We start from the raw sequence: 27079 nt of genomic DNA, 5'->3' as shown, positions 1-27079 counted from the left end.
TTTCAGCAAACGGCCTCATTCATCTGCATCGCTTGTATTGTATACCTGTGTTTACTGCTTACTGCTTACTGCTGCTTTATTGTTCCAAGTATCAGTTTAGTTTAGTTTAAATATCTCCTACTAGCAGCACCCCCGCCAGCGTTGCCTGGCCGAATGTGGCATGCGCGGGTGAAGCAAGTACATGAACAGCACACGTGCTCAGCACGTGGTGGTGGCCAGACCTAGACCGCTGAAGTCCTGGTGAGGGAGGTTCTTCATCGTTGGAAGGAGAAGGAGGGACGTCTGTTACGCCTTCGGGAGGCTGGTCAGGGTTGTCCATCACCTGGTGGCGGATGAAGCGGCTCAAAAAGTTCAAAAACTTACGAACAAAAGTGCGATGCGCTCTTCACTGCAGATCAGATGCAGAGTGCAGTCAGTGCAGATCTTTTGTATCCTTTTGTTGGAGATGTTTCTATTTGCAGAGAACGGTTCACGTGGTCCGCAGCGCTTGTGCGGCTGCTAGTGCTACCTATGGCCTAGGCTAGGTGGCTACATGATTCGCACGCTTCGCGTGTCCAGTGCTTCTGCGCGCGGCTGCTACTGCTACTCGTACTGATCGTGTCTGCTATAGTATAAGTATAAGCGCTACCACCGTAGAAATAAAAAATCCGAAGGAAATACGACAATTTTACTGCGTCTGTAGCTTGTGTTGTAGCGCACCCATGTTCTGAATTCCTGCTGGGTGGGTCAAGCCAGACTCTCTTCCCTGTTCCATCGCCTCTCCAAAAGTATATTCTGACATTGTTGAGATTTACAGATGAGAAATTGCACACCTGTCAAATCGTTTCTGATTCGAGCACCCGGGTCTACGTACCTACACTGTTCGCACGCTTCGCGTGCTCAGCACGTGGTGGTGGCTACACGATTCGAACGCTTCGCGTGCTCAGTGCTGTGGCTGCTTCCGCTAGCTACACGATTCGCACGCTTCGCGTGCTCAGTACTAGTGCTTCTGCGGCCGCTAGCTACACTGTGCTACACTGTTCGCACGCTTCGCGTGCTCAGGGCAGCGCTGCTCCGCAGCGCTTCAGCGTGACACAAAAACACACGTCACAGGTGCCTCTTCTTTATAAGGAGCGTGACACACACACACACACACACACAGACACACGTCACAGGTGCCTCTCTTTTATAAGTAAAGATTATTATTATTTTATTTTTTTTTCCTCACCCCACACCCCTCTACCCTGTTATCGGCCCTCTTAAGAGTTGTGTTCATCACTGTTGAGGCTTCCGATGGAAAATAAAAGAATACTACTACATAAAAAATAAAAAGATAATAGGGCTTGAAAGTGATGACGTCAAAACGGCCAGGGAGTAGTAAGTTGACATCAGATTTCTATTTTTGGATCCATTAAGTCTAAGGTGTGACTTTGCTATTGCCTAAGTATGTGGGTGCATAGCAACCCACTCATGTCGCATGCAGGTGTGACTTTTATTTCACCACCAGTTGTAACCCCGCCCCCAGTAGCCAAATCAGTCAGTTTCACTGGCTACATCACCATGGGGGGGGGGGGAGTATGGGTGACCGCTTGAAATGTGCTTGGATCCTATCCATACAAAAACTGGATCCAAGTGGATCCAGTTTTTGAATTGTTGCTATGCTGTGACGTAGCACTTTCAAGCCGATTTCTGCCTTTTGGTCACGTGATTGAAGTACAAAACAAAAAGAACTCTAACATGCATGCAGTCATTTTCAGTGGAAAATACTGTTCAGATTTTCAGATCTTGAGATTAATTGTTTGCTGTCGATTTCACTTCTGTTTGATGCTGAAAATATAAGGAGGAGCTATTTGTTACTTGTTGCTGAGAGGAGCGTGGTGGTATGCACTGAGCAGCGAGTATGGCGTCAGTCAGTGACAAAACGAGTAGCGAAACATTGACTGTGGAGTCGATAAAAACTATTGCTGAGTCCATTGGAATATCTCAAATAGGCGAAGCAGCATGTGCACGCCTGGCAGATGATGCTATGTTCCGGCTAAGACAGCTTGTTCAGGTACAGTACACTTGCGTTCATCGTGAGCTGTGCTTCACTTTCTGGAGTGCGCGTGTCGTTGCAATTATCATCATAACTAGCAGTCACAAATGGATTCAAATTCTCTAATAGGTGATTCAGTTTGTACCCCAGAGATCAATAAATTTCAATGAACAAAAAAATCGGATGGAGAGCCAAGGATTAAAATTCAAAAAGAGGACCAAAAGTTTACAAGTTATCCGTTTTGTCCAACACTAACGACCGGTTATAAGCAGAATACTGTTGAGTCAAAAATGTGCAACAATTAGCACAAAACTGACTGATGAGATCATGACATTCAACGACCTGATGCTTAGCTGCATCACGTCTAGAATGCGCAAACCAGCAGCCTTCCAACTTGGAAGGTTCTAAGTTATAAAGTAACGTAAGAAAGGGGAAGGTGAGCGCACTCTAGACGAAAACAAGCTAAACATCACAGCGAACTAAGAATGTTAGCTATAACAAGATGGTGATGAAGGACGAAGTACCACGTCACAGGACGGCCACAGCTCACTTCGGAAACGCGAAACAACGACCACCCAACTTGGGAGGCTCATGTTATCAGAGATAAGCAAAAGGGGGGAAGTTACGCGATCATGAAGCAAGACAGACCGGACGACGGCACTATCTCTTCGTACTATACTACATGTGTACATGTGGAATGGAACTTGTGATGGACTAAAAAACGGCAATAACAAGTAGTGTTGCACGTGTTGTGCTAATTGTTGCACATTTTTGACTCAACAGTATTCTGCTTATAACCGGTCGTTAGTGTTGGACAAAACGGATATTAAACTTGTAAACTTTTGGTCCTCTTTTTGAACAAAAAAATCTTGATGTCTCGCAAACATGAATTTATTCCAACATAGAGCTGCTGGAAATATGTAATATGATCATGCAATCATTCATTAATTTGACTGAGGGTGTTGAGATTCTATCATTCCTCTTCTATACAAGGTATAATATGAATGATTGTCAAGATCCAGTGGGGAATCTTCAAATGCGTGTACAGTGCTGCTCAATGAAATCCAGCCGAGTCACTCCAGAGTCAAGTACGCGCCGGGCGTTGCGCAGCCCTAGACCTGCAAACACTGGGCTGCGAAATGGTGCAAGGCGCACCTTGACTCACGTGACTGAATTTCATTGAGCAGTTCTGTGCACCTGTGTGCATTGATGCTCGTCCAATGTGTGAGTTTGGACTTGCCAGATGCATACTGCTTCACCAAACTCTAAGAAAACTCCAGGTAACCTGCCATAGCTGCTACCTGTAAGCGGGAAACTGTTGTGCCAGTTTTAGTTCGCGATTTCCAAGCGCTGACAGATTTGCGATAGTCAATTTGTGCGAATTTATCTGTGTAAATAGTACACTTTAACGTCGAATCTCAGTTTTGCAGTAAGCCTTTGCAAATGCCACTGAAATTTGTCTTTGTCCTTTGTTTTCGACACATGGCCTCGTTATTCTAATTGCGTAGACGCTACGCTTGTAATTTTGTCACCATGATTGTTCACGCCGGTACATAGACAGTGTAGCAATGAATCTTCACGCCTATCTCGCGAGTTTTTGTAGAGCCCCCCCCCCCCCCCCCACACACACACATACATGTACACCACCCTACTTCTCATACATACATCGCCTACGCTTCCTTGCTTACTACACCTCAGCTCCCATATCCACACCTGGATGTCAGTTTTCACATTGTCGGTGTGTTCGTCACCATAAGCTCATAAGTACACCAGATGATGGGTCAGGCCCAACATTGTTTTTGAAATGCACATGTGAGTCAGTTCTTCGCAGTAAAGAGACCGTTTGGGAGATTTAGAAGTCATAAAATATGTAAATGGCTGCAGTGGAGTTTACGAACACTTCCCAAAGAAATACCACTCGCCGAGAAGCCAGTGAAAAGTCTCCCATGGGCAGAGGCTTCCATGTTTACAGGCTACCAACACTACTGGCCGCTGACTAGTACTCATGATTGGTCGCTGGTGTGACATGAATCACATGATCCTCTCTGCGGTGTGGCTTAGTTGTGCTTGTTGAAACCGACGTGTTTGTGCAATTGGGAATATTTTTGACGGCTTATACCCTCTGTGTGTGTGTGTGTATATATGTGTGCGCGTGTGTGTATGTGTGTGTGTGTGTGTGCGTATGTGTGTGTGTGTGTGTGTGTGTGTGCACGCGCTCGCGAATGCCCTGCGCAGGAATCGAAGAAGTTTATGAATCAGTCCAGGCGCACTCGCCTGTGCCGTGATGATCTTGACTATGCCCTGGCTGCTCAGAATGTCGATGTGAGTGTTCCAGAGTTGCATGGGTTTCCTTTAGGGGCATAGCGTAGCGGTAATTGTGCATGTACAAGTACATGTATGTTTTTGGCATGGATAAGAGATGCCTGGTGATGGATGTTATCTAAAGAGTTTACTATGCCTTCATCAGCTGGTACATGTACAGGGTCCGCACCACTCCTTGAATTCCTTGAAAGTCCTTGAATGTCAAAGCCGGATTTGAAAGTGCTTGAATATCCTTGAATTTTCGTGTGGGTGCTTGAATTTTTGAAAAAAGTGTGTTTTTCCTTAATTTTGGGTTTGAATGCGGTAGATCTACTCACGTTCATGCAGTAGGTCTACGCGCACTGCTGGGTACCCGTAACCGGTACCGTAGTCCGTAGATCTAGTACCAAGAGTGGATCCACTCTTGGTAGTACTGATAGGGATCTCAGCGCGTGAGCTGCGCAGCCTGTTTGCGCAGGTGAGATTTTCGATCCCAAACGCGTCCAGTGCAGAAACCCTGAAAAATAACATTTTTTCGAAATAAATCAAGTTGAAGAAGACAGTAGAAATGGCTGAATATTGCGTCCAGGAAAGCACGTTCTACGGCCATTTCCAAGCTACCTATCTCCCAGGCACTCTCTCAGAGGAACTATGGAGGGTCAAAGAGCACAATAGTTCACTCTTGGACGCAGCGTGAACACCTCTTCTTCTGAGCGCGATGCCTTCTCTCTGAGTGATAATGGCGGCGATGTTCCAACCAACGGTTAGCCCACCAACTAATGTCCTTGAATGTCCTTGAAAAAATGGGGTTTGGGGCCCTTGAAAACCCTTGAATAATAATTATTTTCATGACTTGGTGCGAACCCTGATGTACTTGTGGCACGTGCTGGTGCTTGTGTAAAGCTGAAGACCGGTTGCGTTAAGTTGCTGTCTCCACTGTACATTTCGTTTCGCCGTTTTCTGCAGCCACTGTATGGCTTTTCATCGACGGAGCATTTGCCCTTTCGCCAAGCGTCTGGCGGTGGTCGGGAGTTGCACTTCCACGAAGAGACGGAGATAGACGTTCAAGACATTATTGGACATCCCCTGCCCAAAGTACCCGCTGACATCAGCATAAGAGGTAAGTTGGCTGATAGTGATTCCCCTTCGGCGGCACTGCCAGTGGTCAGTAAATTTGAACTCTCGTAGACGCATTCAGTTCAGTGTTGAATGCTGCATAGTAGTGCTACCAGCAATGCAAAGGCTGTGAGGTGCACCTGAATACAACATGGCCCCACAGTTATTTCACTGGCTCCAGCTATGGATGCTACTTGGATTTGGAATGTACTGAGTACTGTATTTCATTGTTTACACTTACAGAAGTGTCTTTGAGCACTTTTTTCATTCAGTGGCATCATTTGCGGCTGCTGAAATACGTATCACCTGTTTGATAAATACCGTAGAACTCGTATCCGCATCTCCCTCAACCATACACATTTCAAGCAGATACGTACAGTCAAATCTTGAAGAACTCTCGGCGCCTATTGTTTATTCCTGTGAATGATCGATCTTAGTTGAGTGAGCCCAACCAAACACAGTGGTGTGGAACACCGTGTGTTATACTTCATTATGGTTGCAGTGTATTTCTGAGCTACGAGCGATTCTGAGATATGGTGACCCGTCGGTCCTGAAGTACCCGGTTTAGAGAGGTGTATCCTATTCATCCCAGTACGACAGTGTGCTTTGAAAGTTGATTATAAGCCCCACTTCGTAGTCTCATTTGCAACGACTGTTGGCTGCTGCTGGGCTACAATGCAGTGCGAAAGAGTATTGAGTTGAGTGTAGCAACTAACTTTCCAGTATCCGTTCGTTTCTGCTTTTGGTGGTTTGCGTGACAGCACATTGGCTAGCTATCGACGGTCGCCAGCCATCAGTTCCAGAGAATCCTCCGCCAGGTAAGGCAACTACTCTGCATGATTGTGGGTGGCGGTCGGCCGTGTTGCCAGTGGGCTGGGTCTATGTGGTCAGTGGTCACCTACTGCTTACCCCATTTTCGGCAGTACTGGCCGAGGCGCTTAGTAGTTTGCGAGCCCAATTATTTCACCCATTTTGAAAAAATCCACACCAAATCCCTGAAATGATGTGGCGCTTATTTCAGACAGGCGGCAATAAAAAAACCGGCCCCAATTTCAGAACATACAAAAGTTGACATCTGATAAAGCAAGTGCTGGTATATTCTGGTCTGGTCTATCAATGGTTGACCTGCTTAGCTGTGTGCCTTGAAAGAGGGTTTGTTACTGGAGAATCATCCGTACCTGTCTCTAAAGACGTGTAGTCTCCTACTGCAGTGGTCACGTATTCAACAGCATTGCAATCCGGCAAGTAACAACTTTTTTCCAACTGTTATTGTAAGCGCTGACATCATGGTGGTGTACTCAGGAGTGTATAGCGTGCCGTGTGAAGAATTGAAGCAGAATATGTCAGGTGATATTGTGTGTCTAGAAAGAAAAATCTTGTGAGGCATTGATTTTGATTGATTCTTTTTTTCTTTTTCAAGAAATAACCCAAAAAAGTATAGGCTGGTGTTCAAAACTGAGATGAAAAGACCGGGTTGTCAATACTTGTCCTGTTTATAATAGAGCATTCAAGTGTCTGCATGCGTGTGTGCATGCGTGTGTGGCACTGTGCATATGTGTGTGTGCGCGCACGCGCGCGCGTTGTTTGTATGCTCTATTCTACTGCACGGCAAGGCCAGAAAGGGCACAGAAGTACAGTCGACCTACCCTTATAACGATAACCTCTAAAACGATATTACCCTTATAACGATATTTATCTGCCAAACCGAATCACTCCATTGACTTGTGTATACAATGCATTACCTCTATAACAATATTGCTATAACGATATTACCCCTATAACAATATAAAATGGGCTGACCAATCGACATTTTCCCTTTTATAACAATAACTAGCAGGGAATAGGAGGGAATATGTAGAGCCCTCTATCCAGGTAGGGCAAGTTTCACTTGATAAGTTGCTGGAAAATGACGAAATGCAATGGGGGCAGCAGTGGGCACCTTGCTGTGTACATAATAGGGAGGTTTCGCTCTACGTAATTACGTATGAAAATCCGTATGTCGTACGCGCCGGGGAGCGAGGGCAACTTTCATACGTAAATCTCTCTACGGATTTCCGTAGGAAAGCTCTTTCCTACGTTGGGTCCTCCGTAGGACTTTTTGAAATATTTTTTCGCATTTTCCGCATTTGTCCATGGCAACATTCAAGCCGCGCGAAACACAAGGTACACACACCGTACACCATGTGCATAATATCATGGAAAACGCGGTTTTGGTTCATGGTGCATACGGCGGGCGCATGCAGCCAACGCGTCTCCAAAGCAACAACGCATGTTTAGCAGTCGTGGAGAAATCACGTTGAGCGAAACCCAACAGCTCTGATTTTTACGTATGAAAATTCCGTGCAGTTCATACGTTATTTTCATACGTAATTCCGTAGAGCGAAGCCTCCTTAATGTGAATGTACGTCAGTTTTTTATGCTATGAAGAGTGTAAAAAATGGACAAAACTCATGCATTATGACGTATGTGTATGAAATGAACCAGTTACCCCTATAACAATATTACCCTTATAACAATATTTCTTGGTCTGACGCGAATATCGTTATAAGGGTAGGTCGACTGTACATGTGCGCGTGCCTTTCATTTTTATTTGCAAAACATTCTACAAGCATTGGATCTTTTGGGTAGCCACTTCAGCAACCCACACATACACGCGTATGAAAGCAGCCATTGTCTGAGAAATCTTCTTAATCTTCCCATGCACTGTAGTAAGTGCCACTGAGCAGAAGTCCGAGTCCTGGTCAACGCTATCCGGCAAGCAGCCGCTGGACAAATCAGCAACGAAGCCACCGCCCGTGCCAGGCATCACGAGCCAGAAGCGGAAAGCGTCAATGATGCATCTGAAGTCGCTCGATGGCAATGTCAAGCCGCTGTCTATGCACAGTATATCAGCAGTAAGTAGTGTTTTGTGTTTGTGGGTAGAAATGATTTAAAAAATATTCTAAATGCATAATGCATGGCACCTGTGCAAGATGTTCTGTGCAATAAAAAGGAGAGTCTTTTAAAACACACGTATGCAGATGATTCTCACCGCTGGGTCTGTAACCTTCTCGGCGTTGCTGTGTGAAAGGAATTTTCTGTGGAGATGCATTAATGTCATATGCTGTGTAGAGTGATCTGTATCAGGCAGACCCATTGACATGATCAGTTCGTTTGTGGCTGCTGTTCAACTGGGCCTATGGGCAGCTGAGGAGCATGGCGAATTGTGTCTGGCATTACAGTAGCAGTGCCTGTATCTGCCGCACTCATTGCGCCCGGGGCCTATGGGCAGTAGTGGAGCATGGCGAATCGTGGGTGCCATTGCAGTGCCCATGCTCGTATCTGCCGCACTCACTGCGCGACGGTGATTTGCTGCTCCTCGAGTCGTGCAATGATTTCGGGGAAGGCCGGTCGTGACGTTTGCTCCGTGCGCATGCATGCCTCGATGAGGTGGCGATAGTCGTAGGGCATATGGGCGGGTAGTGGAAGACCACGGCCATCAACGATTTCTTTCACAATCTCTTCTTCCGTACTAAGGTGGCTATATGGCAGTTGTCGGGTGAAGATTTCCCACAAGACTACACCGTAGCTGTACAGTACATTGGAAGAGAAGGAAATCCCGTTTCTTTCCTAAAGCAACACGTTTTCAATTCAGAGGTGTAATTGTCACTGAATTATGCGAGATAGAGGCGAGTGCATTTGCCCAGCCGATCATGCACCATGCAACCATCAACCATACAGAACTCAGTGATTTATGTGGACAGAATCTTGACTGTATGCTTGGGTTTGAACATCAACCCATGCTAGTACATGTACGACCAAGCGACACTTTCTCTCAGTTGGCCTAGTACTTGCCAGGTCCCTGGCGTCTATTTTAACACTGACAGAAGGTTTGCAGTGTGGTATGCTCGGCAACCTGGAGACATTTTTACAATACTGTGTTTAGTTGCATGCCGCCTGTATGCTGGCGAGCTTACGTTCCAAGTATAGTTTTGCAGAAAGTAGTGATCTGGGCTGGCCAGGTGTACGAATACTGTACCATATTTTCCGAGTAGAAGCTGCACTTAAAAAAACACCAGTAATTCACCCCAAAAAAAGTCTGTGCGGCTTATACTTCAATGATCAAAGTAGTGGTGATAAATTAATAGGGTTGATGTCTGTTTTTCGTAACAAAACACCTGGGTGAGGCTTATACTCCGGAAAATACGGTAGTTTTCATTCCGCGTCATCAGCTTACCTGTAGATGTCGGTTTTTTCATCATAGCTCTCCTGTTTTAAACACTCTGGTGAGGACCAGCAGAGTGTGCCAACACCGCGTGTCAGAACCTTGGCTGAGTAATGTTGGTATGTCTCGCCATGGTTGGTTGCGATGTTGGTGAGCAGAGGCACAGTCATGCTGCTAGTGCTGATGCTGGTGTTATCGTTTTGTGATTGTTCAGTCATCTCCATGTCGTTGCAGGGCTTGGCGTCGCGCGTTTCTTGATTACACGAGGGTGTGTTGGAGGCGGCGGCTGTTGCTGTGCTGCGGCATTGCTTCTGGGGTTTGTCTTGCTCGAATATCGCCATGAAACGTGAGGTCTCCAGGTCGGCAATCTTCACCACCCACTTGTCACTGACGAGCAAGTTTGGACTCTTGAGATCTCTGTGTATGCGCGGTGGATTTGTTGCGTGTAGGTATGCCATACCCTTTGCTGTGTCCAGTCCGAAACGAAGGTGGTCTTGGTGAGTGAAGACATTGGATGTGTCGTGAAGAACGCCATACAGCGATCCTCTTTTCAGGAACTCCATCACGAAGAATGGCCGCCTGGTAGCAGGATCTTGACCGGCTCCCAGGAAGATTACGATGTTAGGATGGCGTATGGATCGGAGCACCTCTGCTTCTTGCACAAACTCATCTGTGTGAGAATTCCTGCCTGTGTACGCGGGCAGTAGCTTGACAGCTACCAGCATGTCTGACAGCTCAGCGAGCCAGACTTGCGAGAAGCGCCCTTTGGCGAGGCGCTGTCGGCGGGTCAGCTGCGACCATTGTATGCGCGCACCAGTGTTGATCTGGTGCAGCTTCTTCTGCGAAACGCGCAGCTCTTTGTGCTTGTCCTGTAGCTCTTTCTCCTTTGCGTTCAGCTGGCGATTGCGTTGCTTGTACTTGAGGATGGCGTATGCCAATGCAAGAGTGGTAACCAGCATTACAGCAGTGATGCCAAGGTAGACCAGCGGTATTTGACACTGATCGTAGGGCACGTATCCAAAGTGGCATGTACACGAGGCCTGGAAATCCTCCACTGTACAGGTCCCGTGCCCATGGCATGTTGTTGACTTGCACGGAGAGGGCATGTAGCACTGCCACGAACCTGTGCCGTTTGTCGTTGAGTATCCTTCGCACTCGGTACAGTTGCCTTGTAGTGTATCTGAGTAGTATCCTGTCGGGCATGGCTGGCAGGTGTCGTTGTCGGTTCTTTCCTGTCCAACAGGGCAGAGGTGACGGCGCTGTATTGTTGAATAGTGGGGATTGCTGTATGCCGGCGATCTCTCTTCCGTTCTGAGGTGACTTGGACGTACGCCTGACAAAATGTAGAGCACATTGCTACCTGTAACAATCTCATGGTTAGTGATTGGCTCATGCCTGAAGAACGCTACTGCTTGTGCAGTTTGCTGCAAATCTCCAAAGGTGAATTGTACGAGGTATGCTATGGATAGCTCATCTTCGCTCAGTAACGTATTTGTTCCTCCGAACAGCAGTAGTCCGTTTTCGGTGTAATGCACCAATGTCGAGTAGCTACGAGTTTGTAAACAGGTAGAGAGGCCAAGCTTGTGAATGGTGATGGTGTTTGCATCTGCTGAAACGTTGAGCACGGTCAGTGATTCCTCGCAGTATGATCTGTTGAGGTGGCCGCCGAATATGTAATGCAAGCCATCAACTGTAGCTACTGTGTGCCCTGCCCGTGCTGCTAGTTGTCCGTGTTGAACTTTGTGACTAAGCTCAGTCCATGTCCCTTGGCACTGATCAAGATTGTGGAAGGACAATAACCAGATGTCTGACTGGCTGCTATCATGCTCTGTGCACAGAGAGAGGAAGCCACCATACACTATTATACTTGTTGCATTGTGCTGCATTGCTGCGTGGTACACCAGTGGCCCTGGCATTTTCTCTATGGTGTGATTGACTCTGTGCACCTCGTTAGTTTGGGTATTCCAGCACTCCACGCGTCGAGGAATGGATCTACAAATATCTTTTCTGTCACCACCACCACTTACAATAACATTGTTTTTTGCTAGTTGAACCAGTCGCCTTCCTTGTACATGTACTTCATTTCTTCCCATCGAGGAATTTCTTTGCTGCATCTGAATGTTGTATTCCGAGCCTGGCGCAGTCATCGTCCAAAAAACAGTTATGTCCTTATACATCGCTACGTGTGCATTTATGGGCCGAGTCCACTTTGGCGGACACCATCCAGCTAGTGTTGTTACTGTTTCTCTGCTGTCCGCTGACACCAGGATGATTGACTGTGAATCTGCGCAGCCACTTTCACCTGGGAACTTAACTTGTCTCTGATGGCTGTTGAATAGGATGTAGGATCCTCTGGTTGCTTCTGGAAATGAAAGATTTGAAACAGGCTGTATAATGAGCTCGATAACTATTTGCTCATTTCCAAACACTGGAAGTACAGCCGTTGTCACTAGGAAGTTTGATATTGATACAATCGCAGGAATGTGATTTACAAGAACCCCGTATCTGTTGTTGCAGTTCATAGACTTCTGTGAAGTGGAACAAGTCATCTGCCGGATTATGTTATCTTCTATGTTGAGCAGTAGCAGTGTAGCTGTTGCTTGGATATAGGCGGCCTTTATTGGAACTATTAGCGATTCTGTCTGCCGCAGGCGGCTGAAAAACGGTGTGAAGCGACTCCAGAGAAAAATGCTTCCATTTCCATCATGGTCAAAGTTGAGAGTCCATAGTCGCTCGTTCCTTTTTAGTTGATAGTATGTTTCAGTGAAACCACTAGTTAAGATGATCGAGCTACCTGCGCTCAAAAGTGTTGGTGCGACTAAGGCTGGTGGGTTCATCCAGGTATCCGTGACCTGTACTTGCTGCCATGTTCCCTCCTTGCTGGAATTGTGGATAACTAATTGCCAAAAGACATTCGACGCAATGCAGTTCTCACGTAGTTTAGCCCGAAGAGAATCACACAATAACCCACCATAGGAGAGGAGTCGATAGGGCTTCTTGGACTTTCCATCAACGTTGTACGGGAGAGCTGCTATTGAATGCAGATAGTGAGCAACCCGTTCACCGCCTGTGATGTTTAGTTTGTGAAGTGTGTCCTCTGTCCACACGAATACTTGATTGCACAGTGGATGAGGACCGAACCCAAAGAAAATCAGGTCAGTCTGTGTTGGACTTACAGCGAGAGATGGTCGGAACGTGTCACTCTGTTTGCATGGAGATGGGAGAGATGAGAAGTTGAGTGTCGCTGCCAGCTGCCACACATGCAGGTGACCAGGATTCACTGGCATGGTGCGAAGCTCCACAGTTGCCGTATCATGGCGAAAGTTTCCGATGCGTACAATGACCTCTTGGCCGTTGCAGAGCATTGTGATGCTTGGTGATGCCTGGTGGGGTATACGGTATGGCCTGCCAGAACCTGTACCAAACATTGAATACCCTGGTGAGCCAGGAGACTTAGGGTACTGGAATGTTGGCTGTGAGCGAAGTATCCCTGCTGGCGAGGGCTGAGGGCTGGCAGCAGAACTTCGGTTTGATGCTAATAGTCCAACCATGTGAAGAATGTGAAGAAAGACGCTGACTGCTTTGACCCATTGCTCATCACCCAGTCTTCTTGCCATCATTTACAGCAGACAATGAGAAGTCAACTGTGGTACATTTCGACAATCACTGACAGGCTGGTGTTACAAACTCGTTGTTTTGTTCCTCTTTTCCCGGTTGCGCCTCTTAGCGGCATAGTGGCGCCGTTAGTGTTCGACATCTGCTCCATGTGTCAGGGTAGCTCCACTCTGTAGCAGGCGCATGTTGTGTGCACTTGTGTGTTGTGCACTTCCTGTTTTGGGTATGCCCACTTCCTGTATGGGGTGCCGCTGCGTGTCACGAGTGCATCACATGTTTGCTCCTTGACCAGTATCACCATATGGGCATGAGCATACCTGACAATCCAGCTGTGGCTGGCTGCATTGGTGCAAAATTATCTTATGTTAGTATAATCATTTTAAAATAATTATCACACAGGAAGTAGGCCCGTACCTTTGTACTCCCTTGATGCACGATGCTAATACCATCTATCATCACCATCACTTTGCAATCACTGTCACAAACATCTGCTTTACTTCCATGTTGCTGGTGCCAAGCATAGTTTCCTCCCTGAAAGGGCTGAATTTTGTGCAATTTTTCCGGTTCTAAAATAAATTGCCTGTGAACTTCTTGTAGGTGAAGATGTACGTGTAGCCTGCATATATTATGTGTGTGACTCCAATTTAGCCTTCTCTCATGTTCACTTGAATTTCAAGTGAACACGAGAGAAGGCCAAATTGGAGCATCTGCTTCTGCCCATGTGCCTTGCATTGGATGCCCATGTCAGAACTACAGCCAAAGAAATCTAACCCACGTGCCGAAAGCAGCACCAAGGCTCATGCGGCCCCTGCGGCACTCGGATCAGTTTTGGGAACATGCATGATGTCATTGAAATGGAAACGCGGCGCTACTTTTGACTCGCGGGTCGGATCTGGTTAAAATCGCCCGCATCACATGTTTATTGGCACTATGTCATCGTGATTGTGGAATAGAATAGATTAAAATTCTTTGGCCAAGAGTCCAAGACTGTATGTTCAGGAGACTGTTATATGAAGTACACTGCTTCATGGAACATGTGGGTCAGATGTTTCTATCCAGCATTTTAGTTGATCTATCAGGCCACAAGTCGTGTGTTGATGAAATTCTACACCCTGGTTATGTTCTGTGTGTGTACTGCGTCTACAGGAACAGCAACTGTTCTTCAAAGAGATCACAGAGTCCTGCGTAGGTCCAAGTGATGCAAAGAGAACCGTAAGTCTGTGCATGTGTGTGTGTGTGTGTGTGTGTGTGTGTGTGTGTGTGTGTGTGTGTGTGTGTGTGTGTGTGTGTGTGTGTGTGTGTGTGTGTGTGTGTGTGTGTGTGTGTGTGTGTGTGTGTGTGTGTGTGTGTGTGTGTGTGTGTGTGTGTGTGTGTGTGTGTGTGTGTGTAAGCTGTAAAGATTGTGTATTCTTCAATGGTTGATGTTGTCTGTTTCCATAATCACGAGCCTATCCCATACCAACGCGCAAGGTGTGAAAACTTGATAGCAAGCTGTCCGGCAGCACTTCAGCCAGTGCACACTGTGTGGGCCACACATAGGTCACTGTACTTGAAATAGCTTATGTATTTGACGCAGTTTCCTGAAAATGGCCCTCGCCATGGTGGGGTGGATGACTGGCTTGACCGCACTTTGTTTTTGAACTAGTATAGTGGCTGGGGCGGTACAACTTTTTAGGAGTAATTTTGACTACATCTTGACTGCTTTTTTGAGTTTATCGGCAAGGTGGAGATGAAATTTGATAATGTTTTTCGGTGAATCTCTGGAGAAGAGCCTTCTCTGGCCTCCTATAGTTTTATTTTACTTTTGGACAAAATTTGAAAAAGTTTAATTTTTATCTTATTCTGAGCATAGCTTTGGCTCTGGTATCAGATTTCCGTAATCTTGGGCTTCTTGGAATTCTCTCCGAGAGCAAAGTACTTTGATGTTACGGTACTCGAATGAGTACTGCTCTATGAATGCTGAGTGTCAGTGGAGCCACACTGCTTTCCGGCCATAAGAATGTTGTAATTGAGGACATGCTGCAGAACTGCAGTGCAACTTGGCCCTGCCATTGCCATGGCACTGGCCTGTGCTGGTAGTATACGTACATGTATGTCTGTCTGGAGTAGCTTTGAGGTCTGATGTACCTCTCCATTTACGTTTTCTTTCTCGCTTCATGGCCTGGGCTTTGTTGTTGTGTTTCCTGTTATGCTGTGGTGTTGCAGGAAGCACTCAATAGTTTGTCCACGGATCCCGGCCTCTATCAGCTTTTACCCCGGTTCAGCTTGTTCATCTGCGAAGGCGTGAGTGCACTGGGGCAGATTTGCTGTGGCAGATAATGATATTCACTGCAGTGAGGTGGATTCCTGCTTTTCATGCCTTCCTTCCTCTATTTGTGTTTGACTGTGTTTGTTTGGCCCCTGCCGCCCTCAACCCCTGTATGAACGTTGTCTGGCCGCAGGGTGTGTTGAATGGCTGGTTGGTGTAAGTTCCGTCGGGACGGAAAACCGTGTTTGGCCAGCTTACTGTCACGTGTCCCTGTGATCATGCCAGTAATGTTATGACAGCTTACTATCACGTGTCCCTGGGATCATGCCGGTAATGACTAATGTTATGATGTGCAATATGGTTTGCTCTCATTGGCCGTAAGATGCTGTGCTCTTTTCCGTAGTGCCATGTCACACAAGTGTGTGTGCTGGTGTTGCGTTGTTATCTTAAGAAGTGCTACACTAGATGAAGCCTTTCTCAAAGTGCGAAGACTCCATTGTAGCCATCCACTATATCCATACATCTTCACGTCACTCTCCAAACGGTCTCTGGGCTACACCAATCACTAAAAGAAAAAGAGATAATATTCCTGAAGATGGGCCTTGCGCAAAAATTCGAATAATATTCACTGGTTTCTTTTTCTTTTAGTGATTGGTGTAGCCCAGAAGCCATTTGGAGAGTGCTGTGAAGATGATGCATGGATCTGGATGAAGCCTGAATGTTATAGTGCCGCTGACTGGGACCGGTGATTTGAAGCTGTTGACATGACATTGGCGCTATCATGCATGATACACGATGGGCACTTGTGGTGCAGCCATCTCGATACACAATGCACTTGTGGTGCAACCATCTCAATACACAATGCACTTTAGGTGCAGCCATCATCTCCCTGGTCGTGCCTAGTAATAGCTAGCCGTATAATGCAAGTCAATGAAGAACCTGTGGTTTTCTGTTGTCCTCTTGTGTACCGACTGCGTATACTGATACAGGTGAAGCTGAATGTTGTGCACAAGAACCTGCCAGTCCTGAGGCACCTAGTGCGCATGGCAAAAGCCTTGATGGACAACTCGTCCCTGTATTTGGAGAAATATGTGAGTTGTTGAAGTGCTTGCTGAGGGGGGGGGGGGGGGGGGGGGATGGTAAGTAGTTAGCGTGGTGGGGGTTCTGGGACATTGTCACCGTTGACCTATCATATACTGTAGTATCACCTGGTGGTCGAAGGTCATTTTAATAGTCTCTCACGCTAACTGCTGCTCTCTTACTCTCATATCAAATCAACGGAAAACAGAGATTGAAAAGGAAAGAATATCAGTAACGTTTCATGCTGGAATGCAACAGTGGTGAGCTCTTTGAGTACAGCGTGGGGAAAGCAATGCAGCACACGGCACAAGTGCTTCCGGAGCGTGTACAGACATAACGACCTCCGTGAACAACTTGATCCCCGTGAGGGCATCGCCGCTTCAGTACCTCTTCCCGATACTCTTCCCCTTCATCTTCATCCCGCTTTGCCAACGCACATGCTTTTTGTAGGAGTGCAGGGTTGCAAAGTCTTCTTCCATCTCTACTCCTTTGCAATGTTTACTGTAAAATTTTACTTCAGTGGTGAGTTCAGAAATGATAGGAATGGGAAGCAGGCCGACTACCGTATTTTCCGGAGTATACGGTAGAGGCAGAAAATTTCGTCGGTCAATAATTTCGTCCAACTCCAAAGAAAAGGAGTTCGTCCGGTTGAAAATTTCGTCCATGGATCATAAGAGTGTATAGAAAAGCTGGGCAAATCGACATTAGTCCTACATTTAATTTAGTCCAAAAGCTCCTTGGACGAAAAAGACGAAATTAAATTCCAGACGAATTTTTCTGCTTATACAGTAGTGCGCACCTTTGTATAATGCGCACCCCCGATCTTCATTGGGGGTGCGCACTTCAATCTTCATTGAAGTACATGCATTTCATATTTGGAGCATAGTGCGCACCTGCGATTTCGGGCCTAAAATAGCACATCTAAAGTGCGCACTATACTCCGGAAAATACGGTAGTAATTTTGTTTTGTGCATGTGATATGGTGCTGCTCCAATGAAATCCCTGACTTGTGTGTCAACTGGCGCTGGACGCTGTGCAACTCCAGACCTGAGAACGCCGGGCTGCGTACTGGTGCTTGGGCACTAGCTTACTAGTATTCACCAGGCTAGGTTTCATTGAGCACAACTGTAGATTGCTAGACAGCGTGACATCAAGGTAGTGCATGTGCATATAGCTGAGGCACAGATGTGGCCATCATGAGCCAGACTTCCGTTAGCATCCGCACTAGGTTTCTGTATGCGATCTTGCCTGTTAGCAAGGAGCTTCCACTTCTACTTCCTATTGTTGACTTTGTATGTCTGTGTGTCTGTTTGTCTGATGTGTGCGTATGTAGCTGCACGAACTTCTACCCGTCATAATCACATGTGTCGTAAGTCGGCAACTGTGTCTGCGACCCGAAGTTGAAGATCACTGGTCGTTGAGACACGAAGCGGGAAAGCTGCTAGCTGCGATGTGCAAGTAAGTTTCGTGTTTTTCCTCAGCTGATTATGAGCTAGAAACCATACGCTCCGACTCTCACTGCCGGAAGCTGGCGATAAGTTACCGTAGTGCTGGATCACGTTGCCAAGTAGACTCTGCTCTTCTCTTCGGTACATTTTGTACCAATTTTCTCACTGGAAAGTAGTGGACATCACGCAACTGCATTATGAAGAAAAGGAGAAAAGGGGGGGGGGGGGTTGTCAACTGACAACCGCTCTATTCAGTAGTTATTCAATCTGCGCATGCGCTGGATGAAAAATTCTTTATTGTGTCAGCTGTTGAAGAATTGTACCCGGAGTACTTAACAGTACGCGTGTGTATGTGTGCGTGTGTGTGCATGTGTGTGCATGTGTGTGCGTGTGTGTGACTGTATGTGTATCTGTCTCTGTGTCTGTGTGTGTTTCCTTCACAGAAACTTCACGACAACGACAAATGAGCTTCAGAAGCGTGTAACAAAAATGCTTGTCCAGGTTGGATGGTGTGCTGTGTGTTTGTATGCACCCTAATTTCCGGGTATAAGCCGCACTTCTAATTTGGATGTGTTCGTGGAATTCTCGATGCACCCCGAACATGCATTTCAGTAGAAACTGATGCAAACTTGAATGTAATGTTTTGGCTTTAAGAGGGCATTGCACCTAGTGCTCGGGCGATATGCGTGCGTTGAAACTACATGTACTACATTTGTACTTGGAAGTAGCAGTATAGTGAAGGAACAACTGATGCCTTTAATCAAACCTAGCCCTTGGAAACTAACGGTAGGTCCAGGGACATCTGTTCAGCAATGTGAAGCAGATAGTTTGCAAGTGAGCATCTGATGTTCCTAAGTCATCTCTAGCCAGCTAGAATGATGGGCGTGGGCCTCTTGCGTGGATGCAGGGGATAGTGTTCATGTCTGCTGAGTCTCCAGTTTGCGGACGATTGATTGTACTCTACACCTGCGCCTTGTTTAACACCTGTGACTGGTGATGGTGTCTCTGCCTTGTTTAACTTGTTTAACACCTGTGACTGGTGATGGTGTCTCTGCCTTGTTTAACTTGTTTAACACCTGTGACTGGTGATGGTGTCTCTGCCTTGTTTAACTTGTTTAACACCTGTGACTGGTGATGGTGTCTCTGCCTTGTTTAACTTGTTTAACACCTGTGACTGGTGGTGGAGTCTCTGAATTAGATAGAGATTGTTCTGATGTGTCATATTTCTGCAGAGTTTCATGTTGGCTGGTGTTTCCTTGTCTCTTGGTGTTGCAGGCATTTTACGATGTGAAGGCTGCCCTGTCAACGCACTTTGGTGCTTTGGCAACGTTCTTTGAGATGGGACCAGAGGTAGGTTGCTTTCTTCTTGGGTACGCATACCGCGGGCAATACTGCACTAAGTGCCGCAGTTCGCTGCGTTGGTTTGGGTGACGGCGTTTGAGCTTGCCCCAGACTCTGAGGACTGAGTTGCTGCAGCTGCTGTATTTGTGGGCTGAGCTGCGCCTGTTAGGACTGCTGCTGCTGCTGTTGTTGTTGCGTAACTTGCGAGCTGAGCTGTTGTTGCACAACTTGCTTTATCCCTTTCTTGCCAGCCCCAGTGTAGCTTCCGAGAGCTTTGCCGTTTGCTTGTCAGCAGCATGAATGTTCTATTCCGCCTTCTTCTTTATTTATGAAAGGAATTCGGGTGGACACACCCATTCCCATAGCCCTGCACATCCGAACCAGTTCCGTTATTTTACGTTTCGGCACTTGTCAGGTAACTTGTCAGGTAACAATGAATATGGGAATGGGTCTGTCCACCCGGATTCCTTTCACAGATGAAGCTGCATGAAGACTCAGCCCTTCTTCTTTATTTATATTTTTAGAATTCTGTTGTGTATCTTGTGTTTATTTGTCCATTGTGGATTTGTACAGGTTGTACGCACGGTGGTCTTGCCACAACTGGTGGTGGAGGGTAGGCTGTTACTCAATGCCATTAACAGCGGTTCGCAGGTCCAGAAAGTGGCCGCTGAAAGCGTGCAGAGCTTCCTGCTTGTGAGTGTGCCCTTGTGCTGTGTGTGACAGTGTCCTTTGCATGGTCATCTGCCCGTGACCTTTTCTCTCCTGCTGGAAAACAGAGTGCGGCACTGTGATGCTCGAGATGAGATTTTTGGGGCTGCCATGTTGTGCTCGTGTGCAGTAAGCGTGTGCAGTAAGCGTGTGCAGTAAGCGTGTGCTTTCAAAGAACAGTCCTACTAGTAAGAACAACTAAGGCTGTAACTTCATCAACATGTAAAAAAATTCTCCAGCATTTATGGATATGGAAGCACATGCGTCAGACCTCTGAGCGCTGATAGATATTATCACAATGTTCTGCATTTTCCTGTATCGGTGTGTGGTAGCATAGATATTGCGACTTAGTCACTTCCTCTCTGCTCTGAACACACTCCCCGCACAAGCAGCACGGCTTGTAGCACACGGGTATCCCGACTTAGGCGCTTGCCCTCTGCAGAATTCGTGAACAGCTGCAGGCAAGAGTGGTGTTGTGAGTAGTCTATGTCCAGTGTAGCGGGGTGCCCAGCTGTGGTTGGGTAGTCAGTGCGTTTGAGTTGTAGCGCGTAGCCATTGATCGTATCGTTGTGTTCTTGTGTTCTTGTCCACGCGTGTGTTATATATCCAGCGCCACCTTCCTCAGGTCTTGAAGAGAGTCCGCTCGCCTCCAGATGTGCCCGATGACTACTCCAAGGACTACGGTTACCTGGGCTCCCACCTCTGTAACTCGGTCACTGCTCTGCGCAAGACTGGCACGGTGCACGTGACCAAGACTGCACCCACCAGCACAGCCAGTGCGCCGACGTCATTGCGTGTGTCAGCGCCGGCGTCAACATCGTCCACTCCCTCCAACCCAGGCACGCCCGTGCCGCGCACACCGGCCATGATCAAGACCATGACGTCGCCGATCTCGCTGACACCGTCAACGGCTTCTTCGCCTGTCGCAACGCCCATCCAGACAACCCAATCGCAGCTACTTCCCCTGCAGCCAACGCAGAGTCAAGCACAGCAGCAGCAACAGCAAGCACAGTCCCCAGTGACCCCAACAACTCAACAGCAACGTATAGCACAACTGACAGCACAGCAGCAACTCCAAGTCAAGCTTGCACAGCAGCAGCAGCAACAACAACAGCTGCTGCAGCAAAAGCAGTTGCAAGTACAGCAGCAGCAGCAGCAGCAACAGCCATCTAGCCCAAAGGTTCCACAACTACCTCAGCAGCAGCAACTCAGCCCCAGGATAACACTGGAGGGGCAGCCACGGCAGCCTAGTCCGCAGATGGCACAACAACAGCTGAGTCCACAAGTTCTATCACAGCAGCAACTCAGTCCTCAGGTGGTGCGACAACAGCTCAGTCCACAACTTGTGCAACAACAGCTCAGTCCACAACTTGTGCAACAACAGCTCAGTCCGCAAGTTGCGCAAAAATCGCCCAGTCCACAGGCTGTGCAACCACAGCTCAGTCCGCAAGTTGTGCAGCAACAGCTCAGTCCGCAAGTTGCGCAAAAACGACCGCCCAGTCCGCAAGTTGTCCAACAACTGCCCAGTCCGCGAGTTGTGCAACAACAGCAACTACAGCAGCAGCAGCAGCAGTCCCAACAGGCGCAGCTCAGCCCGCAAATACAACAGCTGCAGCAACTCAGTCCTCAGAGTCCGGCGCAAGCTAAAACGCCGTCACCCAAACCAACGTAGTGAACTGCGTGCCACCACCGCACAGTCTTCTGCCCTGGTGTCCAAGGAGGATGCAGTGGAACCATTCTTAAGGCTGCTCTCTCTCTCTCTCTCTCTCTCTCTCTCTCTCTCTCTCTCTCTCTCTCTCTCTCTCTCTCTCTCTCTCTCTCTCTCTCGCTCGCTCGCTCTCCCTCCCTCATAAAACTGTCTGTCTTATGACATTTTTTAGAATGATGTACATAATTATTTAGAAACACACGACATATGCGTGTACTAGTATCGGAAATCTAGTGTCTTCTCTTTGTCATTGGGTTTACCGGGGTCTTAATTGCTTAGTGCTTTGTAGGGAGTCATGCCAAACAATGCTGGAAACGACTCCCGGGTGCATTGCATGCCCATGCTGCACCAGACAGCCGATTGTGTATATTCATTTACCATGCGGAAGTTTGTTTTAAAAGTACATCATTACTGTCGTGATGCTATTTGTACAGTGCGTGTGGTACATGTACATGACTGTGTCTTTTTCTTCTTCTGCTCATTCATTGCTTTCTTTTTTCTTTTTGTGGTTGCTGGTCAATTCTTTCTTCATTTTAGAAATTTGTTTTACTTGTATGTGTGGTGTATTGATGTACATTCTTTTGTTGATAGCTGGACTATTTCGATCTTCATTCTTTTCCCTGCTGTTTTTGTTTGTTTGTCAAGTGTTGATCATGACTCATGAAAGTAATACTGAAGTACCCATATTACGCTTTTTGTTTGCAGTGGTGCTCTTCGAATCTATTTTTGTTTGCAGCGGTGCGCTAGAAATCCGTGCCCGCCCGGCGCCCGTGCGTGAGCGGAAGCGAGCACCCTAACTGCTGCATTGTGCAATCCCAGTGAGCTGGTGAGTGTCCGCAGACTCCCCCACTGCTATGGCTGCTGCATGGCGCACCCATGTACTTGATATCACCAAGTAATAGTTGCAACTAACTTACTTGCAAGAATGGCAAGCAGGGAGTGCTACAGTATAAAGAATTTTTTTCTGTAGTAATCACTGCTGGCAATAGTACAATCACATAACCCCCCCCCCCCCCCCCCCGGGAGCCAGGCCACCGAGGCTTATGTACTCTTTACTCACAGCTTGAACGATTATTATTAGCACGGCAAGAGTACAATCAAGATCTTCTAAAGGAGGCCATAAACAAGGGTTTTTTAACCGGATATGTATACACTTGATAGGTCTACAATCATAAGCACATGCTTGTATCTACACACTCACACAGCTGTGGCATACTAGTATCAAGAGTATTATAACCCCCCAGTTACCCAATGCTGTAGACAGCAAGCTGTTTCGGCCATAAAAAAAGGCCTCGTCAGTACAGCTACGAGCTTTAAATAGGCCGAGCTACCAGCCATGGTGCAAAGGAGGCACCACAGCCTACCGAGAGTGCTCAACAACACGAATGTCGAGGAGCATAATACTAATAATACCCAATGCTGTACCCCCCCCCCCCCCCCCCCCCCAGTTATCATGGTCATATTCTCTTGCAACAATTGTAGTACAGTATGTAACTACACACACACATGAATACATAAGTAGTTAGTTGTTACTTCATGACATGGAGTAGTAAACATTTTACTACTCCCTGCTCTTCATGACGTATTTAGAACGGTTGGGTGACGTCACAGATTCACAGTCGACACAGTCAGATGTGAGAACAGAGAAGGCTGACGGAGCCCAGGCAACGTGTAGCTGATTGGTCAATTCAAGACGCGGCAAGGACAAACTTTCATAAAGATAAAGACAAAGTGGCTATTTTCTCACACAGTTTTCAGCAGTGAGATATTTGTGAAGAACAAGAAGCTAGAATGTGTCCTGTGTAGAGTTCTTGCAGACGGAACTTCCACTCTTAACTTCGTTTCCCGTCCTGCATTCGCTCTTTGCAGTCGTGTTTACGATGCAATGGCCTCCACTTCAATCCACCGAAGTGTTCGCAACGAGGAAAACGTAGGGCAGGGCGTACGAAATGCCAAGTCAGCTGATTCTCAAGCAGGTAAACACGAGTGTATCAATGCAATTTGAATTGCAGTCTTTGAACTTTGACATTTTATAGTTGTTCTGTGGCTTGCCTGTTAGGTTCAAAGCCTGCGCGGAGGGCGCTTGGTGAACTCACCAATACATCTCGAGCTCCTCTTTCGAATCTAAGTAATGTCACAAGCAAGAAAACTTCGAGTCATTCGAAACCTGTTTCTCACTCGTCCTCAGCAACTTCAAGTCGTCGTCGCCGAACTGCAAAGGTTGACTTGGAGAACCCGCCGGATATTGAACGAATGACGCCATTCCGGGAAAAACCTGAAGGTGAGCGTACGTAAAATGTCGAGCTTGAGTTTTATCAGTGTTACTATCAGCCCGGCTCACTCTCTCGACTGGGTTGAAGAAAATCTTTTTCTCATAGATTCGATGCCACTTTTCATCTCTTACAGCAACGGTCTTGTAGATGATACACAGGAGTATACAAAACGTAACCTCAAACCATGTCCGGGGCAAACGACGTCACGTACAACGCCACTAACCCGGGTGCAGCAGAATTTTGTGTGTGCGCGCGCGCGTGTGTGCATGTGTGCATAAGAGATTGATTTACAGTGTGTATGTGGTGTCAGTACTGCTATACGGCTACGAGTGTTGGCCAGTCCTGCTGCGGTGTGACGAGTTGCGCATCGATGGATTCCACCACTCTTACTTACGTGTTGTCTTGGTTGGTGTGACTTGGCGAGACCAACAGTAACTGTTGGGACTCGGTGACAATGAAGAGGTGAGGCGAAGTGGGGGGAACCCCGAGTTGCTGTCCACCAGCATCCGCAAGTGGCGCATGGAGTGGCTTGGGCATGTTCCGCAAATGCCGGATGCCAGTCAACCTCAACAGCTGCTGTTTGGATGGTTCGGCAAGGCTCGTCCAGCAGAATGCCCGCGCCTTCGGCCGAAGACCGTGCTTATCACGACCTACGATCCATGGACACTCCATGGTTAACAACAGCCCAGGATCGACCCTTGCGGATATTGTGTCCGTTGATGTTCTGCCACCATCACAACCATCGAAGCTGACTATGTTTGCGACCGCCGTCTTAGTGTATCTGGACACACGCGGCATATGTGCAATGCGGCCCCGTGAACTGCCTGTCAGCCAGCGGACTGGTGGAAAGCATTGTCAACGTCGTTGTAGACGGTTTAGAAGTGCTGGTGGGCTGAAGGTGCATACGTGCTCTCCCACAGGATCATCCCAACAGCCATCGGACTTGGTCGACCTTGCATCTCACCTAGCGCTTCAACACAAGCATTGTTGTTCATTCCGCTGCCCGCCGTGTGACCGCTGCTTCTGATCTGGTGGTGGATTTCAACGGCAGAATTGTAAGCGCGGTTCCCTCCAGCTACTCTACCGTACTATCGGGCTCTCCGGTTGAGACTTGCAAAGTTGGCTTTTGGCAGTATTGGATGTATGGCCATGGCTGCCTGTATTGTACACGCACTCACAGGGCAGCCCTGGCATTGCCTTAAACATACTGAAGTGCAGTGGCGGCCAACCAAATAATACTGAATTGTTCTTGGCCATGTTCAGCGCCGTGAGTTTCTATGAAACTATGGCACATGCGTTTTAGCTGCAGAGTGCTGGGTGTGGTGCCCAAGAGCTATTCCCTGTTTCATGGGCTGCAACAGACTTACTGTACACGCATTTGTGTATCTTCCTTCTTTGATATATTGTGTGCGTGCGTGCGATACAGGGCCCATCCTGGACAGGGAAGTGTTGGACTGTACAAAAGCCTATCGCACTGATTTTGCCAGTTTCCTATCTACACCACTGAAAATGGATGTCAGCTTGCCGGCCGATGTTGACACACTTTTCGCCACATCATCAGGTAACACAAACACACACACACACACACACATGTTCTCTCTTTCTCTGTGTGTGTGTGTGTGTGTGTGTGTGTCTCTCTCTCTCTCTCTCTCTCTCTCTCTCTCTCTCTCTCTCTCTCTCTCTCTCTCTCTCTCTCTCTCTCTCTCTCTCTCTCTGTCTCACTGTCTCACTGTCTCTCTCTCTCTCTCTCTCTCTCTCTCTCTCTCTCTCTCTCTCTCTCTCTCTCTCTCGCCTTTTCTTGCAATGGTAGGTTGCTCCAATTAGTATTGGCTGTTTTCACATACTACATAGTACAGTGTTGCTCAATGAAATCTAGTCGCGTCACTCAAGTACGCGCCGGGCTTTGCGTGGCCCTAGGCCTGCAAACACTGGGCTGCGAAATGATTCAAGGTGCAAACTTGAGTGTGGATTTCATTTAGCAGCACTGTTGTAGTCGTACATGGTAAAGAAAAAATACAGATTCAGGTCAGCAAACATTGAAGATAATCGCAGGGTTAGCAGCTCCTGTATGATTAATTTCATTGAATAAAGAGTACATAATCCCCTCCCAAACTCATCATACCAGGCGCTGATGTTAGCCACTGACACCTCTGACTAGGGGTCAAAGGGGTGTTCCGGGTACCCGCCCGTTAATCTCTGGTACCGTTAGTAAAATGGTACCCGTCTGGATTTCGATGATCCAGTCAGTACGGAACAACACCGCTGGGATCGCGCATTCCCGGCGGGAGTCAATTATTTACAACTCCACCCTGGATGTCTGCATTGTTGTTGCATTTTCGCACCTAGTAGGTCTGCCTCTGCAACTATCAGACACAAATCAATTCGCGAATCACAATATGATATCAAAATGCAACCTGGGACCAGATAAATTAAAATCATGATTTATGTAAAAATTGCACAAAAATAAAACATGGCTGCTAAAGGGTACCCGAAATTTTTGCAGAATTTTGCCGAAAACAATCGGTAGCTCCAGGAAGTCACTTATTGGCTGCAAACTTGAATGCAGTCGTTATTACACAGGATTCGTTTTGGTTGCTCTGTTCTTCCAGACGATTCTCACGACGATGAAGTGAAGATGCAAGAACTTATTCAGAAATCTGAGGAGGCAGTCAAGGAGGCTGCTTCCATTGGCATTGAACTTGACGCGGCCAATATTGACCTTGATCAGCTCCTAGATGATCTCAATCTGTTCTGAAATCTCCCCCTATCTGTCCCACTCTACCACTTAGTTTTCTTCCATTGAAGTTAGGTTAAAACGGCTTACGACATTAAAACCAACCAGTTTCATCTCCATCTCTTACTTACTTTTATTTACGCTCTCCTAGGTGACGGTTATTGTACATATTGTTTTGCGTGAACGCACACCCAAATACTTGTATGTCCGTCCTATCAAAATGATTATGCTGCACATTTATTTTCTATTGGTTCGGGGAGGTGAGAAGTCTGAAGAAAATCCATACCAG

General features: G+C 47.2%; 3 protein-coding genes across 4 annotated transcripts; 2 read left to right on the top strand and 1 right to left on the bottom strand.

Annotated features, from left to right (window-relative positions):
• The first annotated feature begins 1753 nt into the window (after positions 1-1753).
• Positions 1754-22469, top strand: LOC135809603 (transcription initiation factor TFIID subunit 6-like). Of its 2 annotated transcripts, none has more exons than XM_065322987.1 (13): positions 1754-2032; positions 4250-4336; positions 5282-5435; positions 6193-6249; positions 8141-8325; positions 14397-14462; positions 15456-15533; positions 16488-16589; positions 17912-18036; positions 18470-18527; positions 19302-19376; positions 19941-20060; positions 20686-22469. In XM_065322987.1, the coding sequence occupies exons 1-13, from the start codon at positions 1880-1882 to the stop codon at positions 21745-21747; spliced, it is 2322 nt and encodes a 773-aa protein (XP_065179059.1). In that variant the 5' UTR covers positions 1754-1879; the 3' UTR covers positions 21748-22469. The 2 variants fall into 2 exon arrangements, with proteins under 2 accessions (XP_065179059.1, XP_065179060.1); XM_065322988.1 differs by lacking the exon at positions 1754-2032 and adding an exon at positions 3981-4064.
• LOC135809602 (uncharacterized) lies at positions 8319-13142 on the bottom strand. Its single transcript, XM_065322986.1, has 2 exons — positions 9648-13142; positions 8319-8999 (listed from the first exon to the last, which is right to left on the bottom strand). Exons 1-2 carry the CDS (start codon positions 13061-13063, stop codon positions 8762-8764), a joined length of 3654 nt encoding a protein of 1217 aa, XP_065179058.1. The 5' UTR covers positions 13064-13142; the 3' UTR covers positions 8319-8761.
• Positions 22470-23515: 1046 nt separating the features above from the next.
• Positions 23516-27030, top strand: LOC135809601 (uncharacterized). The gene is made up of 4 exons (XM_065322985.1): positions 23516-23759; positions 23843-24064; positions 25483-25617; positions 26666-27030. Exons 1-4 carry the CDS (start codon positions 23669-23671, stop codon positions 26809-26811), a joined length of 594 nt encoding a protein of 197 aa, XP_065179057.1. The 5' UTR covers positions 23516-23668; the 3' UTR covers positions 26812-27030.
• The last annotated feature ends 49 nt before the right edge of the window (positions 27031-27079 follow it).

The sequence above is a fragment of the Sycon ciliatum genome, chromosome 2, assembly GCF_964019385.1.
Source record: "Sycon ciliatum chromosome 2, ocSycCili1.1, whole genome shotgun sequence".
Taxonomy (NCBI): domain Eukaryota; kingdom Metazoa; phylum Porifera; class Calcarea; order Leucosolenida; family Sycettidae; genus Sycon; species Sycon ciliatum.
Note: the sequence above shows the minus strand (reverse complement) of the source record. Positions and strands in the feature narration are given on the sequence as shown.

Bases quoted from the DNA above. Each gene is read 5' to 3' on its own strand.
- LOC135809603 (XM_065322987.1), top strand. From the start codon at position 1,880: ATGGCGTCAGTCAGTGACAAAACGAGTAGCGAAACATTGACTGTGGAG. The intron at 2,033-4,249 runs GTACAGTACACT...TGCCCTGCGCAG, and splicing joins GGCTAAGACAGCTTGTTCAG to GAATCGAAGAAGTTTATGAA. The intron at 14,463-15,455 runs GTAAGTCTGTGC...GTGGTGTTGCAG, and splicing joins CAAGTGATGCAAAGAGAACC to GAAGCACTCAATAGTTTGTC.
- LOC135809602 (XM_065322986.1), bottom strand. From the start codon at position 13,063: ATGTTTGGTACAGGTTCTGGCAGGCCATACCGTATACCCCACCAGGCA. The intron at 9,000-9,647 runs GTAAGCTGATGA...TGTACTGTACAG, and splicing joins GAAAAAACCGACATCTACAG to CTACGGTGTAGTCTTGTGGG.
- LOC135809601 (XM_065322985.1), top strand. From the start codon at position 23,669: ATGGCCTCCACTTCAATCCACCGAAGTGTTCGCAACGAGGAAAACGTA. The intron at 24,065-25,482 runs GTGAGCGTACGT...CGTGCGATACAG, and splicing joins ATTCCGGGAAAAACCTGAAG to GGCCCATCCTGGACAGGGAA. The intron at 25,618-26,665 runs GTAACACAAACA...CTGTTCTTCCAG, and splicing joins ACTTTTCGCCACATCATCAG to ACGATTCTCACGACGATGAA.